Source organism: Carassius carassius, chromosome 20, assembly GCF_963082965.1.
Source record: "Carassius carassius chromosome 20, fCarCar2.1, whole genome shotgun sequence".
Taxonomy (NCBI): domain Eukaryota; kingdom Metazoa; phylum Chordata; class Actinopteri; order Cypriniformes; family Cyprinidae; genus Carassius; species Carassius carassius.
Window position 1 is genome coordinate 5,721,097 of NC_081774.1, and position 25,203 is coordinate 5,746,299.

Consider the following 25,203-nt stretch of genomic DNA (forward strand, 5'->3'; position numbering starts at 1 on the left):
AACAATAACACCATATTTTTCAAAAACAATTTCTAAAAGTACATTTGTATTTGTGCCTATAATGTAGTGTGTACATATACTATTTATCATCAAACTGTGATAACTATGACTAAATTCAGTATATATACGTCTGCCATATGTTGCCACCCCTCAAAAATTCCTGCCCCCTTCCCACCACCCCATCAATATTTTTTTAGATCTGCCCCTGCCTGTAGCTTACATGTCATTTCCCAATTCATGTAAAATAAAGTAGAATCATTAAACAAAAAAGTTTAAGAGTCAGGTAAAGGCAAATGATTTGGTCGGGATCTTCTTCCAGAAGAATGCAGATGAACATTTCTTTCACAGTGTCACTACCTTTACGCACTATGCTGCAGATCTTCCTCATGCTGGCTTCACTGGTTGAAGTTGGATGTGTGATTTCAGAATATAATTCTTCATGAATGATTTGCTTCTGCAGCAGGTTGTCTGCAATGTTATTCACATTCTCAACACTTTTAATAAGAGCACACCAATTTCTATCAAAAAACTGAACTTTATCAAAGGTGACAGCCAATTGTGGTGTATTTTGGTTTTGTCCAGTTTGAAACAAATTCTCAGCCCTGTTTGGATGCATGTTGATTAATTCTTTCCAAACTGTTGCAGTCCAAACTGATTTCTGATCATTAACTTGGCTGAGTGACATTTTGATGTCATTGACCACAGGATGTTTGACCTGAAAGAAGTTTGGCTCGATGTCACCTCTTAATTTGATTGCTTCAGGTTGGACAGAAGCTCCAGGAACATCAAGACTGTGTTGTTTCATCATCCGCAGTGGAGTTTCAGGTCTTGAACACTTTATTGGATGACTCAGTTTTTCCTCTGTTTTAATTTTTTCTTTAAAAAGTGAATCTGATGGGAAAAAATACACATGGAGAATGATGGGGTTCTTTTGTGTCATGAAGATCAGTAGATCACAGTGCACTTTTACTGATATCCCTAGTTTCATAAGCATCGTTTTAGGAGAAAAAGATGGTTTAAGTATTTTGGCATGAAAACGAGTCAGCTCCACTGATTCCAAGGATATTCCTTCATCTTCAACATTGAGGACCTTTACACTTTGTGTGAGAGAGGGGTCTGACTCTGCTAAACAGGTGTAATGAGGTAGATGGGCCTCCTCCAGTTTCCCTGAGATCACTGTCACATCAATCACAGGACCAATTCTCTCACACTGAAGCCTCTCCAGCTCTTCACTGAGGAAACCTCCATCCACTGCACGATACTGGAGAGTGATGTCACCAGCACAGACCCATCGCATTCTGGTCCTGCTGCACTCGAATCGACCCGCCGGAGTGCTGATCCTGAACTCTGACCCTCCTTCATCTGTACAGACTGACGGCTCCACCTGAACCCACTGATCAGAGTCAACAATGTGAACACAAGACTGACACACTGGGAGCGGCTGAAGGTTCAGTCCAGACGGTTCTGAGTCAGAGATGATCGGCCTAGAGAACAGGAATTACAATGATAAATGAAATGATAAATGTGTGAAAGAAAAACAGACTTTAAAAAATATAAGATGAGCTAACCCTTCCAGCTTTTTCAAAACTTTTGGTTTGAAGTGAATCTCTACTTTCTCATTACAGCTATGACTCCAGTCCTGTTCTTTGCACTGGTCAGTGGGTTTACTGCATTTCCTCCTTGATAAACATGGAGGAAACCAGGATTTAAAAAAAAAAAATCAAAATATTACCACCATTATGCTTTTCAATCTTTTTTAGGAAACAAGAAACCATGTTTTTGATACATCTATACCTCTATCATGACTGTATTTTAAAAAAAATTCAGCAATGGGTGTTTTGTAGATTTTTAGTTTCTATACTAATTAAACTAATTTGTCATGTGTTTTGTTTTAATCTAGTTGCATTTAAACTATGCATTAAAAAGCACACTGAGCACACAAACCCTTCAATGATCACAGTGCAGTGTGGCTCTGTCAGTGATTTCTTCAGTAACATGAGCCCCTCCTCCAAAAGCAATCCAGTGACACTGACACTGAAATATTAATGTTACACAAACATCAATAAGCAAAGAATCATGATAATAACTTTAATTATAACATAATAATTTTGCACTGCTTTTTGAAACAAATTATATTTGTACCCACTTTGTCTTACATTTCTTAACATTTAAGTCAGTAATTTGATACAGTTTCTGGACCTTGAAAGTGTAATTTACTTGGCAGTCTATTCAAGTACACATAGTAAAGGCACCTTATATAATGTGGGATTTTTTTGTTATATTAAAATTATTTTTACTTGCAGCATATTGATTTTCAGAGATCACCCAAGTAAATGTCCTCTTGATGAGAATTTTGTCATTATTTACTCAATGTTGTAGTTTTAGATGTGTTCTCGAAAGGACATACAACAAAAGGGCATGTTCTAAATAAAATAGCCATTGGTTATATAACAATAGATGGCATCTGGAGCTTCTGAAATATTATTAAAACCACCATAAAATCATCAAAAATCAATTACATTAATTACCCCCTATATTGTGTCTCATCTGAAGCCATACAATAGCTTTGTGTGAAGAACCAATCAAAACTATACCCTAACATGAAAGTTTATGGCACTAAAGTGTGACCTAAGCATCCAGTAACTTTATGGGGCCATTGTATGGTATCAGAAGACATGACAGAAATCAGTTTCATGAATAAAAGCAAATTATTTTACCTGAGCTCCTGTAGACTGGTGCAGGTCTGGGCAAGGAAAATAATCCCAGAAGCCCAGCTCTTATTCAGATTGACCAGCTTCAGATTCAACGTCTTCAAACCCACAGAGTGAAATGAAGACAGCAACAAACTGACATGCTCATCAAGAGCTGAAGAACTGCAAAAGATTTAAATGGCTGTTGCATGTATAGAGAACAGTTAAGCTACTTAATGAGAAAAATAGAGCAATGGCAAAATGAGTATTTTTCTTACTCTTCTGCTACTTTTTCAGTCTTGCTGAGTCTCTGTAAGAAGAGTGACCAGTCAATGCTGGATATCTCTGATTGTGGACATGTAAGTGTGATGTTTAAGACTCCTGGAAATGATAGATTCTTTTCTGAGGAGCTCAAAGACAACCTGAAACAGAAAGAAACTCAGAGAAACATTTGATAACAGCATCGTACACTCACTATAGCAGCAGTGTTCTTGCTTTTGATAAGCGATTACAAACTATGTGTTATAGTTTCTTACAGAACATCTCCATGAGTGACTGACAGCTCAAGTGACCATCTGGGATTCTCAGCACTGTTCTCACTTTCCTGAATCCTATCAGGAACAAAAAAAGGTATCATAAAATAATTTAAATACAATACAGGAGAGGATTAGGGCCAAGCAATATTTAAAAAATAAAACCATCTCAAGATTAAAGTCATTATAATACAAGATTAAATTTGTTCAATTTCAAGAGCATTTTTTAATAAAATGTTGAGATTAAATGAATGACACGATTGTGTTTATTCCAGATTTTATTTCTCAAAATTTTAGGTTTTTTCTCAAAACTTTTTTTCTCATTAATACATTTAATTATAATTTCTAAATGTATTCTCAACATTTTATTTTTTACTTTTTTCTCTATATTTAATGAGGTTTATTTTCTCGATATTTAACAAAAAATGTTTGTGTAATTTTATGAGTTTATTAACAACATTTTAACTAAACTTTTTCCTCTCGAAATTTAACGAGTTTTATTTTGAAAAATAACAGCTTCATTCTCGAAATGTAATGAGTATAATCTGAACATTTTAAGTTTAAGATCATATTTTAATGACTTTAATATCAATATGTTTTTTATTATTATTATTGTTGCTTGGCCCTAATCCTTTTCCATGAAATACAATAATTTATTAGTTGTAATATAATTTATTATTTATCAGATGCAGAATGTTTGTTAAAATTACCTAATTTTTTTCAAGAACTTAGATTTACCAAGAACCTGGATCAAATCTCCAAATTCTGACAGGTGCTTTACTGACAACCTTGAGTCAAACACAAGAAGTTTACATGTATTTATTTAAAAAATTAGTAAATGTATTTTAGAATGAGTTTTAATACAGAATTAAGTTTGAATTTACAAGTGTTTCTCCATGCGAACACACTGACCTCAGATTCTCACACATGCAGAGCGCTGGCTGAAGAATCTTGAGTTTCTCAGCTGTTAAATCACAGTACATGAGGTTCAGGTATCTGATGTTTGAACAGCACTGAAGACAGTACAGCAGCACACAGCAGTCTGTGCTCTTCAGGGGAACGCTATACAGATTCATCGATACCCAGTCTCCTAAAGCTCTCCTCACAACTTTCTCATCCTGGAGCTCATACAGACAGCGCAGAGCAAACAGTTCACATCCATGCTGTCTTATAACTGTAAGAAGACTTTCCTGCAGGTTTGTCTTTAGTCTTATGATTTGAGGTACAGTCCACTTGATCATTTCAAAGAGTGAGCTGCTCGCCTTCTCATTTAAGAGACCACAGAGAAACATCATGACTGAAGGGATGGGATTTGATCTTCTTTCTGGAGAAGGCCTATTGATTATACCCTTCATTTTCAGGGAGTTCAACAGATCTGTGACCTTCCCCCAGGACTCGTTTTTATCAAGTAAAACATAATAAAGAGCAGTGAAAAACTCCTGAAAGCTGAGATGCATAAACTTGAACACTGACACCTGTCTGTTATTTCTTTTCAAACTATCTTTATACAAGAACACATTAGTAGCAGGATCTAAGCCAGTCGCAGTCACACTCTTCTCTACAAAAAGACCTTCTCGCTTCTTCACCCCTTCCTCTGCCCGCTGACCCAGACTCCTCAGCATGGTGAGGACAGACTGACTCTGGTCATGCTGCTCCAGTAGAGTGGACACAAAGTGCACATATATGGAGGTGTTTGTCTTTAGTTCTCTCATCACACGATCATCATCTGTTACGTGTTTCTTCAGACAAAAACAGACCATCCAACACAGCAAAGGCACAGAGCAGGCAGTCAGGAGGCTTTCATTTATCTTCACTCTCTCATACATTTTCCTGAAGAGCTGTTCATCCTGAAAGAACATCTGGAAGTACTCCTGCACGCCTCTCTCAGAGAAGCCCATAATCTCAGTGAAACGCTGAGGTCCCTTGAGGAGGTTCATCACTGCATCAGCAGCTAGAGATCTTGTGGTAACAAGAATGAATGACTCAGGCAGCAAGATTCCCTTTAACACGCTCCTAAGAATGTCCATGGGTCGGGCTCTATCAGATGGACTAGTGAGTACTAACATCGAATGACTGGGTGGATGAGATACATATTCATCAATTCCATCAATGAGGAAGAGGACTTTCTCTGGTGTTGTTAACTCCAGTATTTGTGAGATCTGATCCAATGTTAAACTGCAACTCCAGCTCAAAAGCTCAAACAAGCTCATCTCCTCAGAAATACACTTCAGCTCTTCACACTTAAACAAAAAAACTACATCAAAGCTTTTAGAGTAAAGTTCTCCAGAAGCCCAGTCCAACATGATCTTCTGTAGCATGAAAGATTTCCCTCTTCCAGAATCTCCACAGAGAATCACAGTTTTTGGCGTGTTTCCATCAGTGTCAGGACTGAACAGCTGGTCTATTCTGATGCTGTGATTCTTGTCATTTGAAAACAGATGAGTAGATGTATTCAGTCCAGAAGCATGTGCAGACCTCACATGTTCACGATAGTATTTCTCATTCTGCTCTTTGCTCTTCTGAATGATCACTTGTTCAGTGTAACGGGCAGCCAGCTCCACACATTCATCAGTTGGAAGATTACACTCGGTCACACACTTACATTTATCAATGACTGATGCTTTATAGTGAAGAATTATGTCACTCCTACCTAGAGAAAAACAGTAGAGTACAATAGTTACTGACACAAAAACAGACAAGAAGGACATAAACAATAATTTAATGGCTTACAGTGTTACAAAAGATTTATTATTCAAACAAATTCTGTTATTTTGTACTTTCTATTCGCCCTGAAAAGACTTCCACAATAAAAAAAAACACATTTATTAATAACAAAACATTTGTTATGTTCATTTACATACGTTAGTTTATCTTAATAGCTTAAATTTACTGTGTGGTATCCAAACTCAAAATCCGAGTGTTTTCAAGGCAAGTGAAAATAATTAATGTATTCCTGATACAAGTAAAAAAAAAAACATTTAACAAAATTATGATGTACACAATTAAATTAAATAGTGACAAAATGCAACAAAGAGCTAAATATTTTTTAAAGCATTAATTATAGTATAATTTGTACGTTTCCGTGGCTTCTGCTTCTGTCCTTCAGGGATGTGCTTTGTCATTTCTGTGGACAACCTGCCGAACCTACAAATTAATTTAACAAAGATTAATATATACACTGTTACCATAATTTGGAGTGAAAAAAATAAAACTGAAATAGCACTGTATTATTCCATTTGTAATTCCAAAATTCACTTATCAAAGTTCCTAAACAATAGCCATGTACCTAAGCCAAGTCAGATTAGATGATACAATAAAATGTATTTATCACATGAGAATATACAAATAAATCCTGTACATATTTTCTTACATTCACCTTCAATCATCTTATCTGACCAAATATATTGCAGGAGTCTGTGTTTTATGAGATTTTGAAGGTTAGGAGGTTACCATTTGAGTGCAGTCTAACTTTATGAATTTAGTTATAAAATACTTCATATTACATATTTTTCAATTAACTTCAGTTCAGTTTACACATTGTTTTTTCTTTAAACAGTATCCATTAAACAGCAGCTGTTTACATCATTTTATTAGTTACATATCAGTGTATCTTGGCTTCCTTGATATAAGAGATTATTAACCCTCTGTTATTGTTCATTTATGACAAGAGAACAGTCTTTTTTTAGACATTAGTACTTCAGGTTTTGCATTTGGATATATATTTAGGAATTGTCAAAACTAGTTTTTGGAATAATTTAGATTTTTAAATATTAAAGTGTCAGTTAATGCATCATGGTTAGCTGTAATTTTTAATCATTCGAAATTTATTTCATCCAAAATGGCATAACAAAACAACAGAGGGTTAAGAATCAGAACAGTTCTACAAAGAGTTAAAGCACCTGAAATCATATAACTTGAATGCATTTTCTAACAGATCTTTCTGGAGGGCCACTGCTCTGCACAGTTTAACTCAAATCCTGATCAAACTCACTTACAATCTTAAAAATAAAGGTGCTTCAAAAGGTTCTTCAAGCGGTGCCATAGAAGAACCATTTTTGGTTCCACTAGGAATAAATTAAGTAAAAAGGTTCTTTAAAGAACAATCTCTTTCTTACCTTTTTATAATCTGAAGAACCTTCTTTTGCCACAAAGAACCTTTTGTGAAACATACATTTTCTTCAGATGTTAAAGGTTCTTTATGGAACACTTAAGACAAAAAGGTTATTCTATGGCATTGTGAAGCACCTTTATTTTTAAGACTGTACCTGTGACTTTCTAAGGATGCTGAAGACCTTGATGGGCTTGCTCAGGGGTTGTTTGATTAGGGTCAGAGTTCAACTTTGCAGGGCATTTGCCCTCCAAGGTAAGATTTGGGGAACCCTGGTATATGTGATTTCAGAATCAAATATATTAGGTTTAACATACCTGGCCATTAAATCTCTCATTTCTTTTTTTTTCTGATTAAGTTTGTCTTTCCAAATGACTGTCTTCCACACAAACATTTCATGCTGCTGTTTGATGAGAGTCATCTGAATGTCCCCATCTATGTCTTGTTTGATTTTGAAGATGACTGGGTGAATACTGCTTAAAAATGTAATCCCTTCTTCGGAATCTACACTGGCACCGGATACTTTAAGAACATGTGGTGTGTCCATTTGAATTTTCATGCTAGGGCTAGGGTGCTCAATTTCAAGGACATGAGGATTATTAGCTGTTTCTTCATGCTTAATTTTTTCCTTTGAAAATGTATCAAACAGTGGAAGAATGTAGACACTGAGAATAAGAGGATCTTCGCTTGTCATGAAGATAAGAAGATCTAAATGTTGTTCAACAGGGATGTCTTTTTGTTTAATAACTGTGGTAGGCCAAAAGGATGGCTGGATTATTTTGGCATGAAAACAAGTCAGCTCCACCGATTCCAAGATTCCAAGGACTTTTACAGCATATTTGAGAGAGGAGTATGACTCTGCCAAACAGGTGTAATGAGGTAGATGGACCTCCTCCAGTTTCCCTGAGATCACTGTCACATCAATCACAGGACCAATTCTCTCACACTGAAGCCTCTCCAGCTCTTCACTGAGGAAACCTCCATCCACTGCACGATACTGGAGAGTGATGTCACCAGCACAGACCCATCGCATTCTGGTCCTGCTGCACTCGAATCGACCCGCCGGAGTGCTGATCCTGAACTCTGACCCTCCTTCATCTGTACAGACTGACGGCTTCACCTGAACCCACTGATCAGAGTCAACAATGTGAACACAAGACTGACACACTGGGAGCGGCTGAAGATTCAGTCCAGACGGTTCTGAGTCAGAGATGTCCAACCTAGGGAGCAGAGATTATGATAAATGAGATGATAAACTTATAAAAAGAAAACATAAAAAATGATAAGATAACCTCACTTCTTCAGCTGTTCCAAAACTTTCGGTTTGAAATGAATTTTCACTTTGTCGTAACAGCTGTGACTGCAGTCCAGTTCTTTGCACTGGTCAGTGGGTTTAGTGCACTTCCTCCTTGAAAAAGACGGAGGAAACCAGGATAAATAAAAATATACAAAATATATCAACATTTTCCTTTAAGCTTTAGTAGGTTTTGTCCATACTCTCACCCAGCAAAAATAAAAAATAAATAAATAAAGATAAATATTATAAAAAAGAAACAATGTTTTTGTTAATTTCCATAATGGTGGCTGTATTTTAAACCCACCTCTTTAAAGCACTGTAAAGTGAAACTCTACATTCATACTATTAAATATCCAGAATTTGGAACCTAATGTTTAACCCAAAATATGAGGGTAATTCTGATTTATTTTGAAAAACAAATAAAGACAAAGACTAAATGTCAGCTAAATATCACCTTGATAAACAGTTAAAAAATATATTTTCAGTCGACCTAATAGGTTTAATTTGTAGAATAACACATCCTAATATATATGCACACTGTATCATAAGTAACTTATTTGTTTTGTGGTTTTAATTTACTTATAATAAAAAGAGCATCCTCAAAGTATATCAAATGGACATCTGTTGAGTTCATACACACCCTTCAATGATCACAGTGCAGTGTGGATCTGTCAGTGATTTGTTCAGCAACATGATTCCCTCTTCTAACAGCAAATCAGCACAGACACTGCAATATTGTTGTTGATACACAAACACCAATATAAGCAAAACACTTAACATCGCAATAACATACTTACAAAAAGTGTTGAGTTCAGTTATGTTCAGTTAGCCTGCAGCACATTTAAACTATTATAAATAAACTATTATTTATCATTATTAAATCTATAATGTACCTGTAGAACTGCAGCCAATTGTTTTAAAGAGTTGACCCCTGGCTCACTGAAGATTCAAACCTCCACTTTGTGTGAGGAACAGACCAAAACTAAAGCCCAAATTTGCTTCACTCTGATTCTTAGCCCCTTCTCTAACCCTCTTGCCATGTTCATGATAGTTTGCTGCAAATGTTTTGTGTAGACAATGCTGTTTTTTTTTTCAAATGTGATGAAATTCAGATGTTTTTGATTTAAGCATTCAGTAACTTCATGGGGCCACACAGTACTATCGCTACAGGGAGGAAAAAAGGGGGACAGAGTGCATAGGGCCCCCACTGAAAGTGATTTTGAGAGGGCCTTATAGCAAAATCATTTCAATGGGCCGAGAATCCTTAGCAACATCACTGGTGCCACAGTAAATGGTCTTACCTGAGCTGCTGCAGACTTGTGCAGGTCCGGACGAGCCAAATGATCCCAGAAGCCCAGCTTTCATTCAGACTGACCAGCTTTAGATCCAATGTCTTCAAACCCACAGAGTGAAATGAAGACAGTAGCAAACTGACATGCTCATCAAGAGCCGAAGAACTACAAAAGTTTTAAAAAGCTGTTGCATGTATTTTTGTAGAACAGTGAAGCTTCTGATGAGATAAATAGAGCAATGGCAAAATTAGTATTTTTCTTACTCTTCAGCTACTTTTGCTGTCTTGCTGAGTCTATGTAAGAAGAGTGTCCAATAAGTGCTGGATAACTCTGATTGTGGACATGTAAGACTGATGTTCAAGACTGCTGGAAATGACGGATTCTTCTCCGAGGAGTTCAAAGACAACCTGAAACAGACAGAAACACAGAGAAACATTTGATAACAGCACTGTACACCCCCTAGGAATGTTTTATTTTGTGTTCTGGAACCTATTGTTTTCTTTACAAGACTATATCATTATTCTATGAATGATTCTTTATTAGAAAGATTACAATGTATGTGCAAAAGTTCTTACAAGACATCTCCACGAGTGACTGATAGGTTAAGTGACCATCTGGGACTCTCAGCACTTTTCTCATCCTCCTGAACTCTACCAAGTACAAAGAAAAGACAGCTTATTATGTTCAAATGACTGGTTTGATACTCATATTGCTGTATTGGAGGTAGGATGTTGTGTCTTAACATTACTTCAGTTCTCTCAGGATTTTTGATTCACCAAGAACCTGGATCAAATCTTCAACTTCTGACAGGTGCTCCACTGACAGCCTAAACATGATATGACAAATATAAGTGTGAAATATATATATAAAAAATGTAGTATAAAATGCATTTGCACAAAGTGCCACCTTTCCATATTATACTTAAGTTGACTTCATATTGTTTTGAAATAAAACTGAAAAGATTTTTAATCATTAATGATTATCACCATATCATATCACCAGCAAACATACACTCATTTGCATCCTTCTCTTCACTCTGAGGCAGAAGTCTCCAAACTCATCCTTTGTAATCATCCTACTACTTGACCACTTGATCCTATTCCATCTCATCGCCTTCAAGCCATTTCTCCTGCAGTTGTACCTGCACTCACTCACATCATTAACACATCCCTCCACACTGGTGTTTTTCCCTCATCATTTAGACAGGCACGTATAACTCCACTACTTAAGAAACCCACCCTTGACCCATCTCTTTTAAAGAACTACAGACCAGTTTCCCTTCTTCCTTTCAATGCAAAAACACTTGAATGAGCTGTGTTCAACTAAGTCTTTGCATTTCTCACACAGAACAACCTCCTTGACAGCAACAAATCTGGCTTCAGAAGTGGACATTCAACTGAGACTGCCTTGCTCTCAGTTGTTGAAGCCCTAAGACTGGCATGAGCGAAATCCAAATCCTCATACTTATCCTGCTTGATGTGTCCGCTGCTCTTACGTCTTATATTAAACAAAAAATAAGTAACTGTATTTTCATAAGTGTGTAAATCAAGAATTAAGTTTTAAATGTTTCTCCATACAAAACACTGACCTCATAGTCTTAGAGATACAGAGCGCTGGCTGAAGAATCTTGAGTTTCTCAGCTGTTAAATCACAGTACATGAGGTTCAGGTATCTGATGTTTGGACAGCACTGAAGACAGTACAGCAGCACACAACAGTCTGTGCTCCGCAGAGAAATGTTAGAGAGATTGATGGATACCCAGTCTCCTAAAGCTCTCCTCACAACTTTCTCATCCTGGAGCTCATACAGACAGCGCATAGCAAACAGTTCACATCCATGCTGTCTCCTCACTGTAAGAAGACTTTCCTGCAGGCTTGTCTTTAGTCTTATGATTTGAGGTACAGTCCACTTGATCATTTCAAAGAGTGAGCTGCTCGCCTTCTCATTTAAGAGACCACAGAGAAACATCATGACTGAAGGGATGGGATTTGATCTTCTTTCTGGAGAAGGCCTATTGATTATACCCTTCATTTTCAGGGAGTCCAACAGATCTGTGACTTTCCCCCAGGACTCTTTTTTATCAAGTAAAACATAATAAAGAGCAGTGAAAAACTCCTGAAAGCTGAGATGCATAAACTTGAACACTGACACCTGTCTGTTATTTCTTTTCAAACTATCTTTATACAAGAACACATTAGTAGCAGGATCTAAGCCAGTCGCAGTCACACTCTTCTCTACAAAAAGACCTTCTCGCTTCTTCACCCCTTCCTCTGCCCGCTGACCCAGACTCCTCAGCATGGTGAGGACAGACTGACTCTGGTCATGCTGCTCCAGTAGAGTGGACACAAAGTGCACATATATGGAGGTGTTTGTCTTTAGTTCTCTCATCACACGATCATCATCTGTTACGTGTTTCTTCAGACAAAAACAGATCATCCAACACAGCAAAGGCACAGAGCAGGCAGTCAGGAGGCTTTCATTTATCTTCACTCTCTCATACATTTTCCTGAAGAGCTGTTCATCCTGAAAGAACTTCTGGAAGTACTCCTGCACGCCTCTCTCAGAGAAGCCCATAATCTCAGTGAAACGCTGAGGACCCTTGAGGAGGTTCATCACTGCATCAGCAGCTAGAGATCTTGTGGTAACAAGAATGAATGACTCAGGCAGCAAGATTCCCTTTAACACGCTCCTAAGAATGTCCATGGGTCGGGCTCTATCAGATGGATTAGTGAGTACTAACATCGAATGACTGGGTGGATGAGATACATATTCATCAATTCCATCAATGAGGAAGAGGACTTTCTCTGGTGTTGTTAACTCCAGTATTTGTGAGATCTGATCCAATGTTAAACTGAAACTCCAGCTCAAAAGCTCAAATAAGCTCATCTCCTCAAAAATACACTTCATCTCTTCACAATTAAAAAGAAACATTACATCAAAGTTTTCAGAGTAAAGTTCTCCAGAAGCCCAGTCCAACATGATCTTCTGTAGTGTGAAGGATTTCCCTCTTCCAGAATCTCCACTGAGAATCACAGTTTTTGATGTGTTTTCATCACTGTCAGGACTGAACAGCTGGTATATTTTGATGCTGTGATTCTTGTCATTTGATAACAGATGAAATGAAGCGTCCACAGACCTCACATGTTCAAGATAGTATTTCTCAGTCTGCTCTTTGCTCCTCTGAATGATCACTGGTTCAGTGTAATGGGTGGCCAGATCCACACATGGAAGATTATGCTCTGTTGCAACCTTACATTTATCAATGACTGATGCTTTATATTGAAGAATCATGTCACTCCGATCTACAAAAAGACACAACAGTTATTACTTTAGTGGTTAAAAATGGCCAAAGAACAGTAACAAGTTAAATTACTAATAGTCAGAATTCAGGTGTGGGCAGATTAGAAAATTTCAATTAAAATAAATGATACTGTCAATTCCACAGTGATGTGTAAAGCACAGCTCACACAACAAGCAGCTTTCTGTTCTTTTAGCACAGTGAATTCTCTTGATCAACCTGAAAATTAACAAAATCTGCAATGGAAACTTTTTCACCCTTCACTCTAAATTAAAAATGATTGATACCATAGAGACAGAGTGCGTTTAGGCCACGCCAACACCAGGATGGTGGGAAACAATCCAACGCTCTATAATGACTTTGTATTGAGGGAAGCTGACTCCATGTCATTTCTAACTTATAACAAAAAATAAATAAATACCGGAAAATTCATAAAAGCTGCTGTGTGACAAGGTGTAAAGTAAACAATCTAAAACAACCTCCCAGAACTATGTTTATATAAACTGTCGAATCCCCCACAAAAAAAAAAAAAAGCGTTTAAGGACAAGAATTATGTCACTATATATCACATTGGGCCATTCAGTTGGATCATTTCTCCAACAAAAGGACAGTAAGGAAAAGAAGAACTGACAAAGACCAATAAAATGTAGTTTCTCAATATATCTCCTCCTCTCAGGGTCACATAGGGTGGTGAAATAATCCTTTGATATGGTTAAAAAGAATTAATATTTCCTGACGCCGATTACATTTCTCTCCAGTAGATGTAATTTTCAGAGTAATATGACACATTGCACTCTACTTTTGTGTCCTTAAATGCTCGTTTTGGGGGTCAACAGCTTATCAAAACCTAGTTCTGTTTTTCTGTTGTTTTTTTTTTTTTACTTGTTTTTTTTTGTTTGTTTGTTTGTTTTACATCTTGTCACAAAGCAGTGGTGGTGATTGATTGGCTTTCCATTGTTGTGCCCAGTTCTGGATCCCTATCAGATTATTACCCCTCTTGCTATACCTGATTGATCCACTGATACATGGTCCCATTGATACTTTTCCTTTTTTCTGCTGCCTGTTTGACCATTTTACTCTTTTGTTTGTTCAGTCCCCAATAAAAGTTTCTGCTCATGAATCGAGGTGGCTCTGCTTCATTCCCATCTTTGCAGATCTACTAGCACCAGAGTGATCAATCCACCACCAATGCTTCAAAATCTAATCCACAAAGAGCTCTGGTAATACTCAAACCAGACAGCACAAAGTAAATAATGATCTCTCGAACTGTAAATCTAAAAGTGACTTATATTAATAATAACAAGGTAAACTTTCACTCACCTTTATGTCTGGTTGCTACTTTGGAATCAGGATCGGGAGGTTTGTGCTTCCATCTGTAACCTCCTGTTTATCAAAAACCACAGGATAGGTCACATTAGACTACCCATATCGATAGGTTCGAACATAATAATTCATTTTTCACTCTCCAGATAATACTCATTTTGCCCTGGTTGATTTGTTCTGCCCTGATCTCTATTGCCATCACTGAGCTAAGTAACCCTCTGAAGAAGAGCTGAACAGATCTTATCCACAGACATATCCCAATAGTTTACGATGATATGAATGCATAGAAACAATGTGGACTATATTTAAAAAAAAACATATCGTTATAAATATAAATTGGATAATTGTTTAATTGTACAAATAAAAATGTAGAGTTTGAAACGACTGAAGTTTGGCAATTATTTAAATCGCGCCGTTTCTCTCACTTACCAAATCTGCTCATCGTGTTGGATAACAGACCTCGATCCGTGAACAAAAAATATATATGTGCCTATCAGCCAGGTACTTTTGACTCAAACGTGTCTAACACACAAGCGCAAAATTCACTCTGTGTAACGGAATTAGATACACAAAGAGGTGCAGGATTTCCGCCTTCGAAAACGAAAGCATGCTGCCGAGGTTTGACAGGGATTGTCTGTCTCTGATTGTACTGTGTCACTAAATACTAAATGCTTAAGGATGTTTTTTTTTTTTTTCCTTGGGGCCGGGAGCTCCCAAATGCTCGTGAAAGCATGCATTCTGCATAATGAATAAACACAAGATATTTTGAAGAAACAAAGTAACAGTTTTCGCTTAGCCTATACCGCTGACCACTTTATTTCACTTTTTTAAACATCTTGACACTTATTTTAATATTGCTTATTTGACGGAGGATCAGCTAAATAGTCTATGTGCTGTTCTGTTGTCGGTTCGGTTTCTATGTTGCTGCCTTGATAGTGTTACCACAATTTGTAGCATGGATGAATACACAACAAAATATATTATTATTATTTATTATATTATTATATTATATATACTTGTAATGTCACAAATCAGTTTACAAACGAAGTATGTAAACTATACAGTAAATGTACCTAAACCATGTGTAACCAAAGAAAAGGGGCGTCCCAGCATTTTGGTGGGTGCAGAGGAAAAAGAAGAAGCGGAGACGGATGTGAGTTGGGCATGACTCAGGGCCGGCCCTGACCAATTTGCTGCCCTATGGCAAGATTTTACCTGGCGCCCCATGCATCACAGCCCATTTCACCCTGTCATTGTGTTCATAATTTAGCATATATATATATATATAGACACACACACACACATTACAGCAGAACTGTTTCCAACACTCATAATAAATCATCATATTAGAATGATTTCTAAAGGATCATGTGATAGACCGGATGTCACATGTGACACTGAAGAATGGAGTAATGATGCTGAAAATTCAGCTTTGCATCACAGAAATAAATGATAATTTAAAGTATAATAAATTGAAAACAAATTATTTTAAATTGTAATAATATATCACAATATTACATTTTTTTCTGTATTTTTGATCAAATAAATGCAGGCTTGATGAGCAGAAGAAACTTCTTTCAAAAACATTAAAAATAGTAATGTTTCCAAACTTTTGGCCTGTACTGTATCCCCCAAAACTGCACAACAGTAGTGTAAAACATTAATAAATAAATGATAATAAAAAATGCTTCTTAAAACTGACATGATTGTACAAAATCACAGTCTGGGGACTCAGAACTCAGAACAACTGCTAACATTAAGTTTAAGATAAAAATAACTGCCATGAAATTATAGTTTCTTACTCCTTTGCAATAAATTGTTCTTTCACTACATCTCTTTACCTCTGTCTTTATCCTCTTCTCTTCTTTTTGGCACTGTATCTATCGCAGACTATTCTCATTTATAATGTGTCATGTAAATTCGGCCTTCCGTCACAATCAGGAAACTTTCACCGTGTCTAGAACTGGCGCGAGCTGCCAGGCCCGTTTCTACTAGCTGTGTGTTAACAAAAGCAGTGCTGTCTACACAACAAATTACCAACAACTGATCGTGCGCGCGCTCTGTTTCTGACGCACTTCAAGCACTCGATGGGCGGGGGAAGATTGAAGAGCCGGACTTTTTTTTTTTTTGCTTTATTTGGTAGTATTTCGAATTAATGGTTTTTAAAAAGTAGCCTATTATAAAAAAAAAAGTAAAAAAAAAAAAAAAAATCACTCGTTCACTCATTCTGGCGCCCCTATGGATGAGTGGCGCCCTTAAGGCCAATTTATACTTCTGCGTCGAGGGTACGCCGTAGTGTACGTCGTAGGCTACGCACGTAGGTGACGCCGTCGTGAGCATTTATACTTCTGCGTTATGTCTGCGTTGCTCTGCAGTTGCACCGCCGAAACGCTAGTTGGCGGGGGCGGGTTTTAATGTTCCACTGTGTTTAGATTCCTCGCGGGATACATTGCTTTAATAAGATCTAAATTAGACTATGGGAGTATTGCGTATGGGTCAGCAGCAAAGACAACATTAGCCGAATTGGATATTGTGCAAGCGTGTGCCTTAAGAATATGTTTAGGGGCAATTAAAACTTCTCCAGTATGTGCACTTCAGGTGGAGGGAGGTGAAATGCCATTGTGGCTTCGACGGAAACAACTGAATGCAAACTATTGGATAAATCTTCGAGGGCATGAGGATAGTCATCCAACAAAAAAGGTATTACAAAAGTGTTGGGAAAAGGAGAGAAGAAAGAAAGAAAGTTTTGGCTGGACAGCTGATTTAATTGCAAAAGAAATGGAAGTGTATAATAAAAGATTTGCTAATACTGTGTTATGGCCTGTTAAGCCATTTTGGACATTGGAAATTCCGAAGGTTGATCTAGAGCTTTCAGTAATTAAAGGTTGTAACAGAAATATAGATATAATCAATGAATATTTTAAATATAAGAACAAGTATAAGGACAATACGGAGATTTATACAGGTGGGTCAAAGGACCTACAAACAGATGCGACAGGGTCTGCGGTATACATCCCTAAATATGAGATAGGAATTAGCAAAAGAACATCTGACAGCATAAATGTTTATGCAGTTGAATTATGTGCTATACTTGTTGCATTAGAATGGATTGAACAATGCAGGGATATTAACATTCTAGTATGCAGTGACTCAGTATCAGCTCTTATGAGTATGAAGACTGGAAAAGCTAGTAGTCATCAAGAAATATTATATGAAATCTTGTTTTTAAATTCAAGGGTATGTAGACAAGGGAAAAATATAACATATATGTGGATACCAGCACATGTGGGCATACAGGGAAATGAGAAAGTTGATAAATTGGCAAAAAAGGCAACAAAAAAAGAACATGTTGACATGGAAATTAAATTGTCAAAATCAGAAGGGAAGAGTCTAGTGTGGAAAAAGATAATGGAAATATGGCAACATCAATGGGATCATGAAAGTAAAGGAAGACAACTATACATGATTCAAAATAAAGTAGGCAGTATAAGAGAGATGTCAAATAGAAGGACTGAACAAGTGGTAATAACAAGACTTAGGATTGGGCATTGTAAGTTAAGTGGAACTCTTCATATGTTAGGAAAACATCCCACAGGCCAATGCGATGAATGCCAAGAGGAAGAAACAGTTAGTCACATTTTTATGTCATGCAGGAAATTTATAAAAGAAAGACAAGAGTTGAAATATAGCTTACAAGAAATTGGTATAGGACAGTACAATTTAAAAAGTATATTAGGATGTGGAAAGAGTGAGCAAGGAAAGAAATATTTGTTTTATTTTTTAAAGAGGACTGGACTGGAAAAAAGAATATAATAAAAAAGTGACATGATAATAGACAACAGATGGCAGTAATGTAACATATTGGATACCAACTGCCTTAAAAACCCAAGGAAGAAGAAGAAGAAGAAGATTCCTCGCGGGTGTTTTGAGTTTAGGCTACTACAACAAGCAATGGCGACTGAAAGAGAGCGGATCATGTTGGAGTTGGAGCTGGAGCTTATTGAGGTTGAAAAACAGTTAATTTTAGTGAAATTACTCAAATTAAAAGGCAGAAACGAGAGAAGGCGTCGGAGGAGATGGTACGTGCGACCCGTGAACCTGATGAGGCAGAAGGAGGGTGAATTTTCTGTGCTTGTCCGGCCACTGAGAGACATGGACGAGGAAAATGCACTTCAGATATTTCCGAATGTCTGCAGGTAGATTCGACGATTTAGTTCGTCGTGTGCAGCCATTTATCGTACATCAGTGTACGCACAGTATGCCTGTAGACATTACGCAGAGACTGGCAATCACCCTTCGAGTTTTAGCTTCAGGTGGAAGCCAACAGGCTGTAGCAGCTAGCTACAAACTGTCGTCCAGCACAGTGTCTTCCATAGTCGCCGAGGTATGTAAAGCTTTGTGGAAAGCACTGCAGTCAGAGTTTCTTCCCTGCCCTTCAGTCGCCCAATGGGAAACTATTGCTGCCGATTTTTGGCGACTGTGGAACTTTCCGAACTGTGTTGGCAGCGTAGACGGAAAGCATGTCAACATAAAAGCACCACCGCACGCAGGTAGCGACTACTACAACTACAAGGGTGCACACTCCATTGTTCTGATGGCTACCTGTGACGCCAGATATCGCTTCACCATGGTGGATGTGGGGGGATACGGACGGGAAAGTGACGGTGGTGTCTTCAAGGAGAGCCGATTTGGTTCTAGGCTTCTTGAACACAAACTGAACCTGCCCCCACCAGCCAATCTGCCTGGAACAGGAGTCAAAATTCCACATGTGATCATTGGTGATGCTGCATTTCCCCTACACAACAACCTCATGCGTCCCTTTCCAGGTATGTCACAGACAAGATTTATTTAATGTAATAGTACTTCATGTATGTGTATATATGGTGGTGAATTCAGGTTGAGTGGGACACTTTTTGCCATTGAGATAACTTGGAAAAAGTGTCCCAATCAACCTGAATTTTATATATATATATATATATATATATATATATATATATATATATATATATATATATATATATATATATATATATATATATATATATATATATATATATATATATATATATATATATATATATATATATATATTCATTCCTGATCACAGCTACATTGACACTCAATGATTGCCTATCAATTAATACTGTTTTATTTTTCTACATAGGGATGAACCTACCAATGGATAAGCAGACCTACAATTACCGTCACTCCAGAGCCAGACGCGTGATTGAGAATGCATTTGGCATTTTGGTTGCAAGGTGGCGAATCCTTGGACGACCTCTAGAATGTCTGCCAGACAAAGCAGTTGATATTGTGAAAGCTTGTTCTGTTTTACACAACTTCCTGGCCTACACAGATGAGGTCAGCACACCTGTTAGCAGATACATCCCTGCTAATTTCACAGACACTGACACTACAGGGTCACCTCAGCTCGGGGAGTGGCGCAGAGTGGTGTCAGGGGACACAAATCTTTTGGAACCACTAGATCCACGTCACCTATCAAGGGCCCGCTCAACCAGAGCTGAAGTTGGTGTACGGAATGACCTGACGGCCTTCTTTCAGTCACCCCACGGAATTGTGCCATGGCAGAACAACATAGTGTGTCGTGGTCAACTTGGTCAGTAAATTGTACTGGTGTAAAATATATACACCAATAAATGACATGCAACCATGTAAATAAAGACCAGTTTTAACTGTTCACGTTGTTTCTTCTTTAATTACAGTAACCTGCACAATACAATGTGCAAACTATGTATAAAATAATGTAACATGTAAAAGTGCAATGGTCTAGAATTGTTTATATTAAATATAGATGCAAAAGAGCAAACTATACACAAATAAATACTGTTATTGATCTTAATTTGCTGTAACCTGAACCATACAATATGCATACAGCAGGAAATGACATAATTGGTTTCAAACTATATATACAAATAGGTTAAAATATGTAAAAGTGCAATGTATAAAGGTGCAATGGTCTAGAATTGTAGATTAAAAATAGATGCTAAAGAGCAAACACACACAAATGGGTAAACTATACATTAATCTTTATTTGCAGTAACCTGCACAAAACAATGTGCAAACAGCAGGAACAGGCAATTTTTTGTATGCAAACTATATACACAAACGGGCATACTATGTACAAGTTAGTACAAAGTATTAAGGTGCAATGATACACTATTAACAATAAAAATGCACGAGAAAACTGTACACAAAAGCTACAAACTATAGTATAACCTGCACAAATAGGTGCAAACAGACAAAATTATTAAAAAACAAAATGCTAAAGTGCATACTATTTACAAAAATGTGCAAACAATAAAACCTGCACAAATAAGTGCAAACAAGCAAAATATGAATAAATGCAAAAGTGCAAACTATATACACAAATGTGCTAACAGACAACTTACTAAAAGATGCAAAAGTGCAAACTATATAAAGATAGTGCACAGAATTAAAAGGTGCAATGTTGTAGAAGTAGGCACAATTGTTTATTTTTTCTGCTGCCACTCAAACAGGACCTTGGACACATCCAACATTGCCTGCGCCCTGTGCTCCTCCGGCACCCTTCGCAGCATGTCGGCAACAGTGTGCCCAAACCGGTCGCTCTCGTCATTTCCATGACTCAGTCTCTGTTGCAGCTCGACCCGCCGTTCCTCCAACTGAGCCTCCAACCGAGCAACTTGCATTTGGACCCAGTCCTCTTGTTCCTTCCTCTTCCTTTTCTGTGCCATCCTTGGACTGGGGGACTGAAGAGATGTCTGGGGGGACTGAGATGTCTGGGGGGACTGAAGCGATGTCTGGGGGGACTGAAGCGATGCCTGGGGGGACTGAAGAGATGTCTGGGGGGACTGAAGAGATGGCTGGGGGGACTGAAGAGATGGCTGGGGGGACAGTGGACATGCTAGTTGGTCGTTATTGGCTGAAGGTCTCACAACAGCCGAACCATTGGAGTTTGAGCTTGAATCACTCCCATCCTGCGATTATGAAAGAAATAGCAAATAGTGTAAGTTAGTCTTTTATATATAAAAGCTGAGGCATCCAGTGTTAATTCACAGATAAACAGAGCTATGAATACTGCATATTCCTACATTGCAAATGCTACGTTGTTGCGTTTGTATTATCTGCAAGCCCAATATAATTACAATCTATTACATATAAATACAATATAATTAAAACCCATTAAACATGCTTTTTGTTTCCCAGGTATATTATTTTTGCACTAATCAATAACGTTACGGCGTGGTAGCATTGCTAGTTAAGTTAGCTAACCTAAAAACAACAGAGGTTCATAAAGGACGTGCATTATTTACCTTATCGTCAAAGTCTGACTCCGTAAACCGGTGTTTCACATGAGGTGCCAGGCACGACAGGAATAAATAAAACGCTGGGACTTTTTTCCCTCCTGGATCCCCGCTCCTTGTGGCGAGCTTTTTACGGAGGCGAACGTACTTGTCTCGACAGTTCTTCCATCTCTTCATACAATCCGCTACATCCAAACCGACGTTGGAGGAAATCTCTCTCCACGAATTCGCTGCCATCTGGCAGTCTTTGTATTCTGCAGAAGACGAGTCATACAGATGGCTGAACTTTCACCTGAACTTCTGAATTTAAAAATGGCGGGCGGTGCAGAAGAACACGCCGGAAATGCATAGCCGGAAATGCGATGCTACCAAGCCGACCAATCACAGATCTTGCGGTCCGCGTCGCCACGACGCGTAGTTACATTTTTGAGGAGGTGCGCGTCAGGGTACGGCGTAGGGTACGACGTATGGTACACGTCAATGCGTATGCTACGCCGTACCTTCTTCTTCTTCTTCTTCTTCTTTTTGATTTTTAACGGCGGCTTGCAACCAACTTAAATAGGTGCATTACCGCCACCTTCTGCTCCGGACTGTGGACCAGAGTTTTACAATCTATTCACCAAACCCGTTTCTTTAATAAAATCGAAGAAAACTTTACTATTTATTTCACTTGCCCATTTTATTAAAACCTTAAAATTTATTTCCTGCTTTACCTTCTTTCTTAATTCTTCTATCATTATTCCTCTTTCTTGCTCATATCTTCTACAATCAAGAAATACATGAGTTACTGTTTCTTCAACCTTACAGATTTCACATAACCCGTTTGGGTGTTTCCCTATTATTTTAAGAGTGCTATTTAAATTTGAGTGCCCTAATAATATTCTGCTGAAAATAATCTCTTCTTTCCTTGACTTACCTATACTCTTTATACTTTGACTTACCTTGTTTAATAAACTGAAAAGGAATCTACCCTTTGTCCCATTGTTCCACTCTACTTGCCATTCTTCTATCAGTTTACTCCAGATTAAAACCTTCATCTCTGATTTACTTAATGGAACTTGTAACTCTATTATATCTTTCTGTAAAGCTTGTTTTGCTAATATATCCACTTCTTCATTTCCCCTTATTCCTATGTGTGCTGGAATCCACATAAAACTGATTGATATACCATTTTGGACAATTCTTGAATGCATATGTAGTATATTAAAAAGAATATCTTGATGATTAGATTTGTAAGATCTCAAGCTCTTCAAAACTGAAACTGAATCTGTACAAATTAAAACATTGTCAGGTTTTATTTCCTCTACCCACTGTAATGCCAAAAGGATTCCTATCAATTCAACAGTATAAACTGCCAAATGATTTGATGTTCGCTTTACTCCACTAATCCACTGATTACTAGTAACTTTGACTAAAAAAGCAGCCCCAGTTGTTTGATGTTCTGGATCTTTTGATCCATCTGTATATACTTGTATATGTCGAGGATATTGGGCTCTGATATATTCTGAGAAAGCATATCTAAAGTCAACTTCTCTTTCTGTTCTTTTAACCTCCAGCAGATGCAGATCTATATGAGGTGTTATATAAACCCATGGTTCATAATCCTGGATTTCAACTGTTGGACTCATCTTGATATTATTTACCTGTAATTCTTCTGCATAAATTTTACTACACCACCCAAAGCTTGTTAAACATCTTACATTTTGTTCCCAACAATTCTTTAAAACCACTTTTGTAGGGTGTTCATCTTTATGCCCCTGGAGGTTAGCCCAGTAATTAATCATTAATTGTTTCCTTCTAATCTCTAGTGGCATCTCTCCTACCAGGACTTGTAAAGCTGATATGGGTGTAGTCTTTACTGCTCCACAACATTGTCTCATTGCTTGAGCTTGGATTTTACAAAGTTTTCCTAACAGGTTTTTTGATGCAGAACCATATACCACACAGCCATAATCAAAAACAGACCGAATCATTGCTACATATATAGTTTTTAAAGAAGAAAAACTTGCCCCCCATTCCACTCCACTTATACATCTCATGATATTTAAAACCTTCTGACATTTCTCAACTATTTTATTAATATGTTCAGTCCATATAAGTTTTACATCAAAATAAATACCTAAAAACTTAAACACCTTTTGTTACGCTAGGTAAGTGAGACAGGAGGCAAAAGCAAGTAAACAGTGTTTATTGTAAATGACGTGCTGATGGAGGGTCGGAGAGTGACGCAGGAATCTGGATGGCAGCACAGACTGGTGAGTAGGTGCGTTGAGTGCGCTGGTACAGATGACGGTGGTGGTAGATCCGATAGAGGTGATGATAATCCGTGTACGAAGGGAACAATCCAGGGCAAACCAAAACAGGAGACAAAGCAGGACAGGAACACGAGAACCAGACATCTAACACGGAGGACCTCAAACAACGATCTGACAAACAAGAGACGAAAGACAGGGCGTTATAAAGGCGGTGGGGATGAGATGCACCTGCCGCTGATCAGGCGATCAGTGGCCACACCCACATGAACCAATCAACATGACATAACCAGACTACAGCTGGAGACGGTGCGTTCACGAACCGTGACAGTACCCCTCCTCCTAAGGACGCCTCCTGGCGTCCCCAGAATCTCTTACCTGTCGATTGTAATCATCGATAAGGGAGTGATCCAGGATGTCCCTGGCAGGTACCCAACTTCTCTCCTCCGGACCGTAACCCTCCCAGTCCACCAAGTACTGAAATCCGTGTCCCCTCCTTCTAGAGTCCAGAATGCGATTTACCAAATAGGTGGTCTCCCCATCTACGAGACGCGGCGGGGGAGGAACCGGGGTAGGCGGATTAATGGGAGAATGAAATACGGGCTTAATTTTGGACACATGAAAGGCGGGATGAATTCTCCTGTACGTAGGAGGGAGTTTAAGGCGGACTGCCACCGGACTAATGATTTTGGTGACAGTAAACGGGCCAATAAATTTGGGAGCCAATTTATTAGATACGGAACGGAGAGGAATATTCTTGGTTGAAAGCCACACCCTTTGACCCACGACGTATACGGGAGGCCTAGACCGGTGGCGATCGGCCTTGGCCTTGGTGCGCGCCCCCGCTTGGAGTAGAGTCTCACGGGCTCTGGTCCAAGTGCGGTGGCACCTCTGGACGAAGGCGTGAGCGGAGGGGACCGCAACTTCGGATTCCATACTGGGAAAAATAGGTGGCTGGTAACCTACACTACACTCAAAAGGAGATAGGCCCGTAGCTGATACTGGTAAGGTATTGTGGGCGTACTCCACCATAGACAATTGTTGGCTCCAGGAGGAAGGATTCTTGGAGACCAAACATCGCAACACCCTTTCCAAATCTTGGTTGG

At 38.2% G+C, this 25,203-nt stretch overlaps 1 protein-coding gene across 1 annotated transcript; it reads right to left on the bottom strand.

The window, feature by feature from the left end:
• Positions 1-272: 272 nt before the first annotated feature.
• On the bottom strand, positions 273-15,106 carry LOC132096131 (uncharacterized). Its single transcript, XM_059501325.1, is given in 20 exon segments — positions 273-301; positions 304-1,484; positions 1,569-1,679; positions 1,945-2,034; positions 2,718-2,873; positions 2,969-3,112; positions 3,227-3,301; positions 3,934-4,011; positions 4,136-5,873; positions 6,300-6,367; positions 7,649-8,551; positions 8,629-8,739; positions 9,269-9,355; positions 9,930-10,085; positions 10,184-10,327; positions 10,496-10,570; positions 10,669-10,746; positions 11,509-13,222; positions 14,539-14,601; positions 14,971-15,106. Coding segments are annotated over 20 exon segments (7,014 nt in total). The 5' UTR covers positions 14,984-15,106.
• Between the last annotated feature and the right edge of the window lie 10,097 nt (positions 15,107-25,203).